At 45.1% G+C, this 15,060-nt stretch overlaps 1 protein-coding gene across 1 annotated transcript in view; it reads left to right on the top strand.

Moving 5' to 3' along the window:
* rab3ip (RAB3A interacting protein (rabin3)) overlaps nt 1-11,095 on the top strand; it is a 47,721-nt gene extending 36,626 nt beyond the window's left edge. The window contains 7 exon segments of the mRNA XM_084338756.1: nt 3,288-3,303; nt 3,306-3,415; nt 4,010-4,126; nt 5,825-5,911; nt 5,917-5,922; nt 6,331-6,400; nt 6,881-11,095. Of these exon segments, the coding sequence (XP_084194882.1) occupies nt 3,288-3,303; nt 3,306-3,415; nt 4,010-4,126; nt 5,825-5,911; nt 5,917-5,922; nt 6,331-6,400; nt 6,881-6,963 (489 nt within the window). The 3' untranslated portion in view covers nt 6,964-11,095.
* Nucleotides 11,096-15,060: the final 3,965 nt, after the last annotated feature.

Genomic DNA, 15,060 nt, shown 5'->3' with positions numbered 1-15,060 from the left:
TTAACTCGTGGCTCTGGTCCTCAACGCATGGCACCGAAACCCGAGTTAACTCGTGGCTCTGGTCCTCAACGCATGGCACCGAAACCCGAGTTAACTCGTGGCTCTGGTCCTCAACGCATGGCACCGAAACCCGAGTTAACTCGTGGCTCTGGTCCTCAACGCATGGCACCGAAACCCGAGTTAACTCGTGGCTCTGGTCCTCAACGCATGGCACCGAAACCCGAGTTAACTCGTGGCTCTGGTCCTCAACGCATGGCACCGAAACCCGAGTTAACTCGTGGCTCTGGTCCTCAACGCATGGCACCGAAACCCGAGTTAACTCGTGGCTCTGGTCCTCAACGCATGGCACCGAAACCCGAGTTAACTCGTGGCTCTGGTCCTCAACGCATGGCACCGAAACCCGAGTTAACTCGTGGCTCTGGTCCTCAACGCATGGCACCGAAACCCGAGTTAACTCGTGGTTGGGCGGCAAACTGTTAATGGGTTCGAACCTCCGCTTTTTTATTTATTTACATTTTAAAGTTTTATTTATTTCACACGAAAAATATATATCAGAATGTGATATATATATCAGAATATCACAGTACTATGTTGTGTTTACAATCATTTGAAAGTTACGCGCGAACACAGACACAACAACACAGTCTAGTCGATGATGAGGAGGGGTCAGGGGTCACCGTCATACATTATCAGGAAATTAATCAATCATGCAACAAAGAGTCACACTCACCCGTCTTATTTCATAATACAACGTTTCCGAATGGACGTTTGGATTAAACCAAGTGTCTGCAGTGATGCTGGACTTTCCCAGCGGAACACAAGTTACTTAACGTTACACAGGTATGTTATGCACGCTAACGTTAAGATAGCAGGAGCCAGGCGGCTAGGTGGTGTAGTGGGCAAGGCGCTCGCCACTAGTGCAGGAGATGCTGGGTTCGAGCCCAGCTCGCGGCATTGCTATCAGCTTGGCTGGCCGTTCACACTAATACAATTGGCAGTATTAGAGGGTGGGAGAAGCTGGCGGGGTGGGTCCGGGTCGTTGTAAACAGCGACTCCTACAGTTCAGGGGCGCCTGCTCAGCGCGGGTAGGATCTAAGGGGGGTAGTGTGATCCTTCCACACGCTACGCCCTCTCAGTGAGAGTCCGCGCTGCCAGGTGAAAAGAAGCAGTTGATTGGCTGGACGTGTGTCGGAGGAAGCACGTGATAGCCTCCACTCTCCCAGACCGACAGTAGGGGGTAGAGTGCGCAGCGACCAGGAAGGGGATTGGGAATTGGCATAACGACTAACATTGGGATGGGAGAAAAACTGAAGAAAAAGGAGGGGGAAAAAGATCAATAAAATAAAAAATATAGCAGGAGCCATCGGCCAACAAAGATGTTGTTTCAACAAATGTATTCACTTTAGGGGGGGGGGGGCAGGTGGCGCACGGAGATTACGTTCGTCACCAACACCGGGAGACACTAGGATTCGCCTGTTTGAATCCAGCTCCCGGCGTTGCTATCAGCTTGGCTGTCCTCTCACACTGATACAATTGGCTGTATCAGGGGGTGGGAAAGCTGAAGGGTGGGTCCTGGGCGTTGTGGACAGCGACCCCTACAGTTCGGTCGGGGCGCCTGCTCAGCAAGGGTTGGAACTGAGGAGAGATAGTGTGGCCTCCCACACGCTACACTCTCCCCGGTGAGAACCTGCGCGGCCAGGTTGGCCTGCCCCAGGCTGCACATGCGTCGGAGGAAAGCATGTGACAGTCTCCGGTCTCCCGGACCAACAGTAGGGGAAAGTATGCAACAACCAGGAAGGGTGGGATGGGAGAAAAATCGGGAAAAAGGAAGGGAAGAAAGATTAAAAAAAAATAAAAAAATAAAAAAAATGTATTCACAAAATGGATTACCATCCAAATGTTATTGAAGCCTCCTGTGACCAGTAAGTAGGTACTACTACTCTTAATAACTGCAGCAATATGGGCATACGTTATATGCGTAAATGTGCGCTATGTGCCTAAAGTCGAGACTCGACAGTACGGAACCAGAACAATTATTTGGGAGCACATTTTTTGCATGATTAAAAACGATGGTTCGAACGTCTGTTCGAAAACCCTGGCGAAGTTCAAATCCCAAAAACAGGCTTCAGGGATAGCTCTATCACACACACACACAGTCTCTTTCTCTCTCTCTCACTCTCTCTCTCTCTCTCACTCTCACACACACACACACACACACACACACACACACACACACACACACACACACACACACACACAGCTAATGATCTCATGATTAGTAACCACACAATTAGAGGCGAAACAAGCTGGGAATCAATTCCGAATGAACAATCTATTACAGTTTCCTTCAGATATTTGTGTGTGTGCGATGTGCAGTGTGTGTGTGTGTGTGTGTGTGTGTGTGTGTGTGTGTGTGTGTGTGTGTGTGTGCGATGTGCAGTGTGCACACACGCATGCATGTGTTCGATATGTGTTTTTGTGTGTTTATTTTATGGCTGCCCTCTCATTCGTTTTTTTTGGATCCCCCTCGATTTTTACTATATCCACAATATACACATGGTTTAAAAAAATAATAATACAGACCGTATAAAAAGATTGCTTGCAGCATTTATTAAAAAGTTAAATAAATTAAATAAAATGGACCATTTTGAATGAAATGGCGTCATCATGATAATTGTATTACAGGATAGAGATGTAAAAGGATCTCATATCACATTGTAATTTGTATACATGTATATTATATACCGTCAAATACTGTTAAACCAAAGTATGCAGCATGGGCCTATGTAACGTTAATGGGTTAATGGGTCCTGTTGCCCCTCGGGCTCTGGTGTCGGGCGTCATGGCAGCATGGGGGGAGGGGAGGTACACGTGTGGGCAGGGTAATAGTAGAAAGACATATATATAGGCAATAAAATTACATTTGAATATAAAAAGACGAGAAAAATAAACAAAGGTGCAGATGAGGGTCTGTATGCCCTATCGGTTATATACCATAATGCTACAATAAATATAGGCAATAAAGTACTATTACTATATAACTATATTATACTATATCTTGGCTGAGCGTGAGGCGTGGGCGTGGCCAGCAATAGCAACCCCTCCCCTCCCCTCCTAGCCCCTCCCACTCTACTCCAACCCACCTGTCAGACCGAAGAAACATGTTCTTTGAAACAAAGTGCAATACTGTACTGTACCAACAGGGGGGGATCTGTTGCCTAGAGAGGCTGTTCGACAACATCATAACATTCTACCTTCCACTTCGTTCTCCTCCCCTACAACCGCAGGTGGACAGTCAGTTGTTCGGGAGTTCAAGTCGTGGAAGGAGGACCCTAGCCTGGACAAAGGCTGCTCCTTCCTGGACAGAATCTACAAAGAAGACATTTACGCCTGTCTCACATTCAGCAAGAGCGAGGTGAGACTGTGTGGGGTCTTCTCTAGGACACCACACCCCCTCGATGACCAGTGTGGTAGCCATGGTTACGTCGTCGTCGTTACAGGACGTATTGTACAACCTGGTGTTATTGTACACCTCGCCGGCATGGAGTGTTTCTTGCAGGGATGAGTAGACACCGCCATCTTGTGGTCAGATATGTCTTGTAAAAGTGCACATAAGTACACGCACACGCACACACACACACACACACACACTTTTGAACAATGTGCAGAACACTTTGAATGTGGAACACACACAATTGTGGAAGACACTCACACCATCTCTCCCTCCCCCTCTTTCTTTCTTTCTCTCTTTCTTTCTTTCTCTCCCTCATCTCTCACCCCTCTCCCCCCTCTCTTTCTCTCTATCTCCTTCCCCCCCTCTCTCTGTCTGTCTCTCTCCTCTTTCTCTCCCCCTCTCTCTCCCTCTCTCCCCCCCTCTCTTGTCTCTCTACCTCTTTCTCTGTCTTCTCTCTCTCTCTCTCTCTCTCTCTCTCTCTCTCTCTCTCTCTCTCTCTCTCTCTCTCTCTCTCTCTCTCTCTCTCTCTCTCTCTCTCTCTCCCTCTCCCTCTAGTTGGGCTCAGCCATCCTGGAGGCGGTGGAGTTGAATACTCTGAGTGTGGAGCCTGTCGGGTTTCAACCTTTACCAGTAGTTAAAGCTTCAGCTGTGGAGTGTGGAGGGCCTAAGTACGTATACACACACACACACACACACACACACACACACACACACACACACACACACACACACACACACACACACGCACATGCACACACACAAACATACGCACAAATTCACACACACACACACACACACAACAATAAAAACAATATGACAATAATCAGAAGGGCACGTCTCATTGATAAAAATAAGCTTGGGCCCAAGCTGTTCCCCCGGCAACAGCTGCCAGGTAAACAAAAAAGACATGACTGAGACATGTATCAAATGATTTTTCACTATTCCAAAGGACATGGGGGGGGGGGGGGGGGGGGGGGTCCGTTATAATTTGGTAATTTACAAATGTTGCAAGAGTTTATGACGGTGAACACACTTCATACACCTCTCTCTCTCTCTCTCTGTTTCTCTCTCTCTCTCACCATCATGCTTCTCTGCTAGCCGTGTTTGCTTGGCTCGCTTCACTCTTTCATCTCCATCATTTTCTTTCTGTTCTTTGTTTCTCTTTGTTGTTCACGCCGTCCCTCTAGTGGTCGAATGGCTGAGCTAGTCACGTAAGTCTTCACTCCTCTCTCTCTGTCTCTTTATGTCTCTCTCTCTCTCTCTCTCTTTATGTCTCTCTCTGTCTCTTTATGTGTCTCTCTCTCCTCTCTCTGTCTGTCTCTTTGTCTCTCTGTCTCTTTGTCTCTCTCCTCTCTCTCTGTCTCTTTATGTCTCTCTCTTTCTCTCTTTATGTCTCTCTCTGTCTCTTTGTGTCTCTCTCTCCTCTCTCTCTGTCTCTTTATGTCTCTCTCTCTCTCTCTCTTTATGTCTCTCTCTGTCTCTTTATGGTGTCTCTCTCTCCTCTCTCTCTGTCTGTATCTTTGTCTCTCTGTCTCTTTGTCTCTCTCCTCTCTCCTCTCTCTCTGTCTCTTTATGTCTCTCCCGTTGTCTCTTTGTCTTTCTATCCTCTCTTTGCCTCCCTTTTTCTGTCAGTTTCTCTCTCCCTCCCCTTCTCCCCCCCCCCCCCCCTCTCTCTTTGTCTCTTTTTCCATCCCTCTACCTATCCTTCCTTCCTTCCTTCCTTCCAGTCCCTTCATTCCTCCATGGCTTGTTCCTATACTCTCCCTCCCTCCGTCATCCTCCTCTCTCTCTCTCTCTCTTTTTCCATCCCTCTCTCCCAGTCTGTCTCAGATCAATGCTATGCTTTAAAACATTCCCTGTTGTGGAGCTCACAGAGAACAGGAGGATGAGAACACTTTCTGTGTGAATCAGCAACGTACCGTAGAATGCTCGTTTTGACCGGCACACCGGACAGTGTGTCACAGTCTGTTTTCACTGTATTTAGAAACACCAACAGACTGTCTTGACAGAATAGCTAACGTTACCTAACTAGCTAACATCAGCCATCTTGACTAGCTACTCATGTACAATGCCAAGCTAACATAATTGGTCGTTTATATCACATTAGTCTCAGAACCAGATTGGCACCACCACACTAGTATGCTCTAGATTAGAACATTGTGCCTGTGCTTTGTTCTACTGCTCTAGTTCTGTGACTACATCGTACTGCAAGGAGTGACATTTTGTCAACGAATACTCATAGGAATTTGTCCACTCATGATATGATCATTCATAATAATAATAATAATATAAATACTTTATCTCTCCCTCTCTCCTTCCATATCTCCCCTCTTTCTCTCTCTATCTCCCCCCCCCCCCTCTCCCTAACAGAAAATGTGCCTGAGCGGCCTGACCAAAACCTGCAAGCACAGAATAAAGTTTGGGGATTCATCCAATTATTACTATGTGTCGCCCTATTGTAGTACAGAGTGAGTATATGTCCCTGATTGGTCTCCCTTTTATTATTTATTATTTATTTATTTGTGGTGCCTTAGACTAGAGCACACATCTGGAGCAAACATACACACACACACGCACGCACGCACGCACGCACGCACGCACGCACGCACGCACGCACACACACACACACACACACACACACACACACACACACACACCAACTACCAGTATAACCAAACTAACAACAAAAATAAACAAAAATACCATGACATTTATATGGTTTTGAATAATGCTTCCTCTCTCTCTCTCTCTCTCTTTCTCTCTCTCCCTCTCTCTCTGTCCTCCCTTCTATCTCTATGTCCTCTCTTCTCTATCTCTATCTCTCTCTATATCTCTCTCTCTCTCTCTCTCTCTCTCTCTCTCTCTCTCTCTCTCAGATCACATCTGTATGTAACTTCTTCACCTATATCCGTTACATCCACCAAGGGCTTGTCAAGCAGCAAGACGGTGAGACACACACACGCACACACACACACACACACACACACACACACACACACACACACACACACACACACACACACACACACACACACACACACGCACACAGTCGAGTCAATTTGATTAATATAGACGGTTTCATTTTGACAACGTACACATTCTAAAATGGACCCCAGTTAATTTCCCTGTGGCAGTGTTTGCTGATATCAAAGGCTGAGGGGTATTAAACGTGTTGTTTACATGTTGCAGGCGTGCGTCCCCCTCCCTACTTCCCCTTTCCCCCACGTGGAATGCACCTGATTGGATAAATGACATGCGGGTCTAGTGGCTGAATGTTATCTATATATCACCTTTAAATGACTATATCCCTAACTGTAGTGTTCCTTTGTAGTATAGTTAACTGTTGTGTGTCTTTCTAAGCAGGATTAATATGTCAACCGCAGTGTTTTGTCTCGTGTAGTTTAACTGTCGCGTGTCTTTCTCCAGCGGATCAGATGTTCTGGGAGGTCATGCAGCTGAGAAAGGAGATGTCCTTGGCTAAACTGGGCTACTACAAGGACGAATTGTGACCAATGGGCTCCCTCCTTCACTCTGACGGACTGCAGAGCCCTCCAATCAGTGCAGCTGGTTCGCCTCCGGCCCATTTCTCATCCAACAATCAAACACATGTCACCTCCATCACGTCCTGTCATTTGAGGAAATGACCCTATACACGTGCGCGTGTGTGTGTGCGTGTGTGTGTGTGTGTGTGCGTGTGCGTGTGCGTGTGTGTGTGTGTGTGTGTGTGTGCGTGTGTGTGTGTGTGTGTGTGTGTGTGTGTGTGTGTGTGTGTAAATAATGAATTTCCTCTATACACTCCCTTGATTTCAATCCTGCTGCTTTATTTGTTTCTCTCTGTGTGTGTGTGTGTGTGTGTGTGTGTGTGTGTGTGTGTGTGTGTGCGTGTGCGTGCGTACAGGTGTGCATGATGCAGACCTCTCCCATACACTCCTTTGCTGTGTAAAAAAAAAAAAAAAAAAAACTGAAGTATGATGTTTTCAGTGCAGTGAGATTCAGTAGCCCCTTAGCAACAACGTGCGTTTCTGGCACATGCTGGCCGCAAGCGGTACTGTCTCTCGTGTTTTCGATACATTTCCCATGAGCCTCTTTGCTCCGTTACCTCCATCTGCTTTCTTCGTTTACACGCAGCCTATTCCCCCCCCCCGCAGAGCGGATTCTTTGTTTCCCAGCGGTCGAGGCGGCTGCGTATTTGTTTTCCATTGTTTCCACACAAAAAAATAGACCGCGTTCAAAGCACACTTCTGGTATCGCGAGAAGGCTGACAATAAGCGTGTCGTCTCACCGCCAGACCGTGTGAGGTCCAGAGCAGCTGAAGCACCGGCGGTCTCACTTCGCTCGGCACACACTCCCCAGACCTTGATTAATGAATAGAGAGAAACGCACACCGGCTCTTTCACTTCAGGATGGTTAGTAGGCAGTGGGCGGGCATGGGCACCTCTTCAGTACGGCCGGATGTCTACTCCTCCTCTGGGTTTTATCGAGTATGCTTAGTGATGGTATAAAAACTGAGTTCTTTGGCTTGATATGTATGAGCCAGCTGGACAGAGATTCAGGAAACAAAGGTGAAGTCAATCGATGGTCTTTATTGACAGGAACACACAGAGAAGAGAAGCGGTTGTTGGAGACCACAGCCCTCCATGGCGCGCTGCAAGGCTCCAGAATGATGACACAACCGTGGCTTTTATACTATGTGGGAGTTCAAAATGTAGCGAGCCACTGGTTAATAATGGATGAAGAGGCTTGGTCGTATATGGTCATATGTGGGGGTATATGTGAGCTGTTGCTGCATCTGATGATATGTCCCATCTTTGCTCCTCCTCAGTGGCTGGTGGCCTGAGGCGCCATGCATGCACCTTAGGTCATCACACAGGTCATCAGGTCAGAGTATTTCTGGGCGCATGGCCCGGGTGCTGCCTAGCTCCGTCACCGGACCCCCACAGCCACATTCAGCCACATTCATCCAGAGAGCTGGATGTCAGAATCTAATCCTTCAGGGGAATATTAATGAATCTCCTTACAGTAGCATGGTTACTTTCAGGAAGTGGATTCATTCTGCATTCCCCCAGTGATCACAGTACAAGGGGTGACTTCACTGACGCGCTGCGCTCTACCACCCGAAACATCACGACCGCGTCCGATTTAATAACCCCCCCCCCCCCCCCCCCTGCGGACAATGTAGCCTGTTCCATTCTGTCTGCTTTTGTCTGATCATCACAAGTGATGTAACGCCGCGACCAAGTTAGATGCAGCGTATATCGCTACTGTTGCCACTAATAATAACACACATTGTGATTGACAAGGGACGGGACAAAAACACAACTCCCCTGCTGCACAGTATAGGGGCTGGTTTCTGACCTACTGGGTGAACCTGAAAGCATATAGTGTGTAGCCGGGTTAGTAGCTTCTGTCTGAGCGTGTAGGTATCGAGGACTTCCCAGACACGACCCCTGGTTCCAATTCTGCTCCTCTGTCTTTCCCAGCGTCGTGCGTATATACCGGCGTCAGTGCGTACTGTACGTGCACCAAGTGTGTGCGTGCGGTGCATAGAATAATCACAATCTGAACAATCCCTCCCTTCCCAATCCTGCTGTGATTGTGATTCCAAACGAGTGATTCCAAAAAAAAAAATGTGCAATGATTTATTTGACATTTGATTTCGATGTTGTGATTCAGAGGACAGTGCAGGGTCGAGTGCTCGAAAGCTGAGGGGTGTACCGACACATTTTCAGATTCAGTAGGAATTTAGATTTTGAGGGGTCAAGGTTCGATTTTCCAATTCTGATTATTTGGGATCGGTTGATCGCCTGCATTTTGAGCGATGGGTGCTCGACAGCCATGGCCGGATCTCGACTCTAGAGGGCGCCACAGTGGGAACTGACACAACTAGGGGGAGGGGGGGGGGGGGGGTGTAGAAGAACATCTCTAAATACTCATAGGGCCTTTTGGGTGAATTATATCTTAATGATATTTTGGCCCCTGTACTTAAAAAACAATACGCTGGGGGCCGCTTTCAATTAAAACCACGCCTGCATGGGAACTGATACAATTAATGACGTAGACCGGATTCCTGGGGCTCTCTTCTGGTCTGAGCCCCGGGGCGTTCTCCCGGTACGTCTGGTCAGTAATCCAGGCATGTTAACAGCTCTGTGGGAAGGGGGTTCAGGCTACGTACAGATGCATAGAGGTCCCCCCTGCTCCCACAGGGCCCATGGATTAGAGGCGGAAGGGAGTTGTGGCTCAAATTGCGCCGGCAAATAAACGCTTGGTACCAAATCGAATGGTAAAGCTGAAAAAGGTGAACTGTGCCTGTGTTGATAATATGCATAATGATAGCTGTGTCCTCTCCTCCGTCTAGCCTGTAAAACATGCCTATTTCAAGGAGACATGTTCTGGAAAATAGGTTTTGCCTGGTTTGTGTATATGGATATATATATATACTGTATAGGGATGGGTACCGAATTCGGTACTTTTAAAGGTACTTACCGAAACGTGTCGGTACTACCGAGTATCGATTCACGTGAAATACAGTTTAAAAAATTATAATAATCTTTTTACATTTTCTTTATTTTTTTAACACTTTTTTCTTTTCATGTCAACGTTCACACGCAGAATATACGCTTACCTAGGATTTTACTTGATTCAACAACAAAGCAGTCGGGGCAATGGCGAGCCGAACACGGTCTAAAATGTGGTTATTTGAAGTATTTTAAATTTTTTTTTCATAACTGAGGTAGGTAGATTACATTTTTAGAGACTAAAGTACAGAAAAAAGGTACCGTTGGGTACCGGTATCGATTCACAGGTTCCGGTACCGTATCGGTTCAAATGTGAACGGTACCCATCCCTAATACTGTATATATATATATATATTATACAGTATATACCCAATCTGATGTTTGGGTTGGAGTTAAGCGGGGACACAGGATGGGTTTGCAGTTGCTGGCCAAACATCATGCTCTACCAAGGTCTGGAGACGCTCACAGTAGAATCACTCACTAACCATTTATAGCTACACTACTCTTTGAGGGTGGAGTAGCCAGGGGAAGAAACTATTATTTTTATTTTTTTTTAAGCGTGTCTGCTACACTCACGAGAAACGTGTGTTCGGTACAAGGGAAGAACGAGGTGCTAGAAAATCAATAATAATGTTCCACACACAGGTTTAAGTTCCAAGGAAGTCATGTCAAATGAAAATGTACCTGCTGTGTCCCTTTAAAGGCTAAGCTGACGTCACGGAAGACTGGGATGATGACCTTCACCAGAAATGTACACTTTGAAGTACAACAATACCCCCCTCCCCCCCCCCAAATAATCACCATCATATTTAAATTAAATAGTATAACTAAGTTGATCTCAGATCATATGTTGTTCTTGTGTCATTGTGTGTGTGTTTGTGTGCAGTGTACATTGTGTATGCACGCATGCATAAATTGTTGGTGTGTGTGCACGCATGCATGTATGTATGTATGTGTGCCTGTGTTAATTTAAGATTGTTCCTATTTTGTCTCCCTCTCTCTCCCTCTCTCCCTCTCTCTCTCTCTCTCTCTCCGTTGTGTGTGTATACTCTCTATCGCTCCATTCCAGCCCCATGCAGCTTTCCCACTTTGTTTTAGTGCCTTTTCTCTCAAACACTGAAATTAAACAGTATACCTCTGGAACCAACGCCTTGCCGTGTGTCTTTGTGTCTAGTTCCTTAATCCATCTCTCTTTCTCAAATACAGTATCTACAGTTTCAAAGATTTTTTTTATTATGCACACAAAAACGAATAAAAAATTATATATACCGGTATATAATATATATACTGGACACTATTTGGCCCTGCCCCCTGGTTCACACCCTATTACTATAGAGTATAACACTTGGCCCCGCCCCCTGGTTCAAACACCCGATAGTTTAAAGGAACACACCAACATTATGCGAAATGTGCTTACCGTCTTCTCCAGAGTCAGACAAGAAGACGGATACCAATTTCCTCTTTGTGCGTTCAGTAGGAAGCCAATCCGGCTACAAACTAGCCTAGCTTAGCACAAATTAATGGAAGCGGATACGGACCAGCTAGCCTATAGCCGTTGGCCAAAAAACACCTCCCCGAGTTTTAAGTATTCATTTGTTAAGCTATAGCTTCCAGCCGGATAGCTTTCTACTGAACGCCCGGAGAATTGGTATCTATCTTCTATCTGACTGACTCTGGAGAAGACGGTAATGGCATTTTTTCCATAATGTTGGCGTGTTCCTTTAGTTCAAACTCATTTACAAAACACTATATTGATCTGTCCCCTCCTCAAATGTCTAACCTGTTGTAATTCTTGTCGACCACATACCTGATCTGTCGGTCCCATCCTGTTTCACAAGCCCCCAGAGCTACAGCATAGCTGTCATCACTCCTGTATCCTCATTGACAAAAGACTCTGAAACTGGACCATTCATCAACATTGTCACTGAAACTTACACCTTCCCTACTAAATAACAAGTACAACACTAGCATTATTTTTGTCTATTTAGTTTTTTTCCCTGTTATATATGTGTTGTGTGTATATCAAGCTTGTTTTGTTCACTCAGACACCCAATACAGAAATTAACTACAATGAATCCTATAGTATTCCTGTGTTTTCTTCCCCCATACACGCTATAAAGATTTACAGTACCACAGTAATACTGTAGTAATAGTATTCCAGTGGTGTTGTTTTCCTATGTATATTATGCAATAGTATTAGTATATTGGATATCTGAAATGGTTTGATTTAGTTGATAATATCCAGGCGGATAGACATCAAAGGCCTTTAGTCACATTTCCATAATAATATTTGGGGTGATTCTATCATGTCAACATACCTTTGTTGACCTAGAAACTGTCTGAAAGAATATATCGTCCTACTTTCCTGGCAGCCGACATCAGCCTGGATATATCTGCAGAGCTGTCACTTGTTTCTTATATGTGAACTATTGAAACGTGTAGGCGGCGCCAAGCCCATTCATTAAAGGCTTTTTCATTTTTGCAAAGCAGTGTATTTCTTTGGTTAACCTTATCGATCACAAAGCAAAGTACAAGTCTAACCTTATGATAATATCATTATCAATATGCCCTTGGATCCAAAGAGCATCTGTTTTTTATTTTTATTTTTTATACCTCCATTGGTACAGTATTTGCTTCCACTATAATATGAATGGTCTCACTCTCAATCAGTGGCTCAATCAGCTGTTTGTGTGGTGTGACTATCCAAAGACAAGTCACTTGGGGACTGTATTTATAAACTCCACCAGGTGGCGCCAGAATAGCATGACTGGTTGAAGTAGTCTGGACCAGACCCATCTTTTTTGACATGTGGGTTCCAAGTCATTCTTGCCTCGATACAAAAATGAAGGCGCCCTTCTTTTTTCATAATATTCTACCATAGTTATTTTCTCTCGATTTCACTGCTGCCAAAGACCTCCGTCGTATCTGAAAAAATCTTCACAGTGTAATAAGTTACTAGACTCCGACCCACGCATCGGACCAAAACAACAAGAGTGAACAAAGCGCAATATAGTGGGGCTGTTTTGCCTAGACGGTTGCTGTTTTAGGCCGTTACAGATTCTACCTTTCAGATTGAGATTCCTTTATTGTCTAAAAACGAACTAAACTATAGACTAAACTTCATTACTTTAAGGTAATGGGTAGGAAAGCTTCATTTTTGGAACGCAGAACAAGCTTCCTCTTCTGAGCTATAGAGGAAAGCTATAGAAAAGGCCTTACATGGCCCTCCCTGTAGAAGTCATCAGTGTATATCCTTACGATTTTGAATATCGGATGTTTCACAAAAGGTCATATTGGCCGACATATTTCCATACAAAAACAAAAAAACAACAAGATAGGATGTGAAATGATGCACTAAATATGACCTTATGGTCATTTGAGAACAGGACTGGTATAGACTGAGGCACGTGGATTGACATGGCTGAGTAATGGTTCCTCATTCCAAACGAATGGAAAATCTTACAGAGTGCATCTTTAAAACATGAGAACGAGCCGAGCTTCCGGACAATTAGACTGACAGCTTCTTGGTGGAGTAAACTGGAGAGGCTAACTGCTCAGGAGTGTTCTGTTACCTTCTGCTTCTCACACGTGTATTGTGTTTGTTGTTGCGTGTGTGTGTGAGAGAGAGAGAGAGGGAGAATCCACCATTATATCCTCTCAATTCTCGAAATTTTTTGAGATTAGATTGTTTCCGATTAGCAAAACGGTATACTATACTATTCAACCTGTAAAATGTGTTGGGAAGGGAGGATTACATGAATCCAGTGGTTTCAGAAAAGTAGCCAACCTCCACCCAGAAGAAGTTGCCTTTATTTTCATTTGAGTGAAAAAAGTGGAATATCAATATAGCCCATAAAAATAGATGGTAAGAGTTGACTTTGTATGCATTTCCAGGGCCTATGAAGTGGGGTAAAATACTGTAGTAGTATATATATGTATATGGTTGTGAATTCAGTGCATATTATTAGACTGTATTATGTAATATATATTGTACTATGAATGATTCCATATGATTAAGAACACGGTATGTATAGTATAACTGATCCTCCGAGGCCTTGGATCAGTTATTCACCGCCGTCTGTCCGTGGTCCTGTCAACTGATTAACAGTATTAACAGACTGTTAACAGATTAACAGTCAATGCGGTTTCATTGCTGGGTTAAGTACTTCCATTTCTATTCACATAATACGCCTACTTCATATATCTACTCCTTTCACATATATGCCTACCACTTGTATCTATTGCTATGTCCGCCTACTACAATCTCATGAGCCGTCTAACGCCTGTCCCGTCTCCCTGTCTCCCTATGACTTGCTGTCCTGGAGTGTTGACCGGAGTGTTGGACGTCCCGTGACGAAGGCCGGGAGGTTGCGACCCCCTCTGCGTGCCCCCCTGTCTCCGGAGGTCTCGTAGTGGTGACCGGAGTGCCGGATGTCCCGCGATGATGTCAGGGAGTTTGTGACCCTCTCTGCGCCGCCCCTATCTCCCTGTCTCCGGCTGTCCCTGAGCAACGACCGGAGTGTTAAATGTCCCTTGACTAAGACGGGGAGGATGTGACCCTCTTTGCGCCGCCCCTGTGCCTCAAATAGATTGCTATCAGCTCTATCTTTAATCTTTCAAATTGTTCAGTTGCTATCGCTATTAGCTCTATCTTTAATTTTTCAAAATGTACAGTTGCTATTGCATGCACTCATCTGTGTTTCACCACACACATGAGTGCATGCTTACCAACTGTCCGTCTGCAACACTACTATCACCAACATCTAAGAAGGGAGATCCCCCCTTGAATGGCCCTTCTAAGGTTTCTCTCCTCCACACTGCCTGTGGAGCTTTTTTCCCCTATTGTTAGGTTTTAGTGAGTTTTTCCTTACCTTCGCGTGGGGTATGTCTGGGAGTGCTTGCATTCTTTCATTTATTTGCATCCATCTAAAAATGTTTGCACCTTATGGTGTTCTTGTTCTGTTCTTGACTTATTGTTATGTTTTCTTCTTGACTTGTTTAAAGAAGACGTGTACGGCCCATGGGGACATTAACGTGTGTTGTTGGGCCCTATAAATAAATTTGATTTGATTTGATTTGATTTATAGTTGT

The sequence above is a fragment of the Notolepis coatsorum genome (genome assembly GCF_963971535.1).
Source record: "Notolepis coatsorum genome assembly, contig: SCAFFOLD_219, whole genome shotgun sequence".
NCBI lineage: Eukaryota > Metazoa > Chordata > Actinopteri > Aulopiformes > Paralepididae > Notolepis > Notolepis coatsorum.
This window is presented reverse-complemented; position numbering and strand designations above follow the sequence as displayed.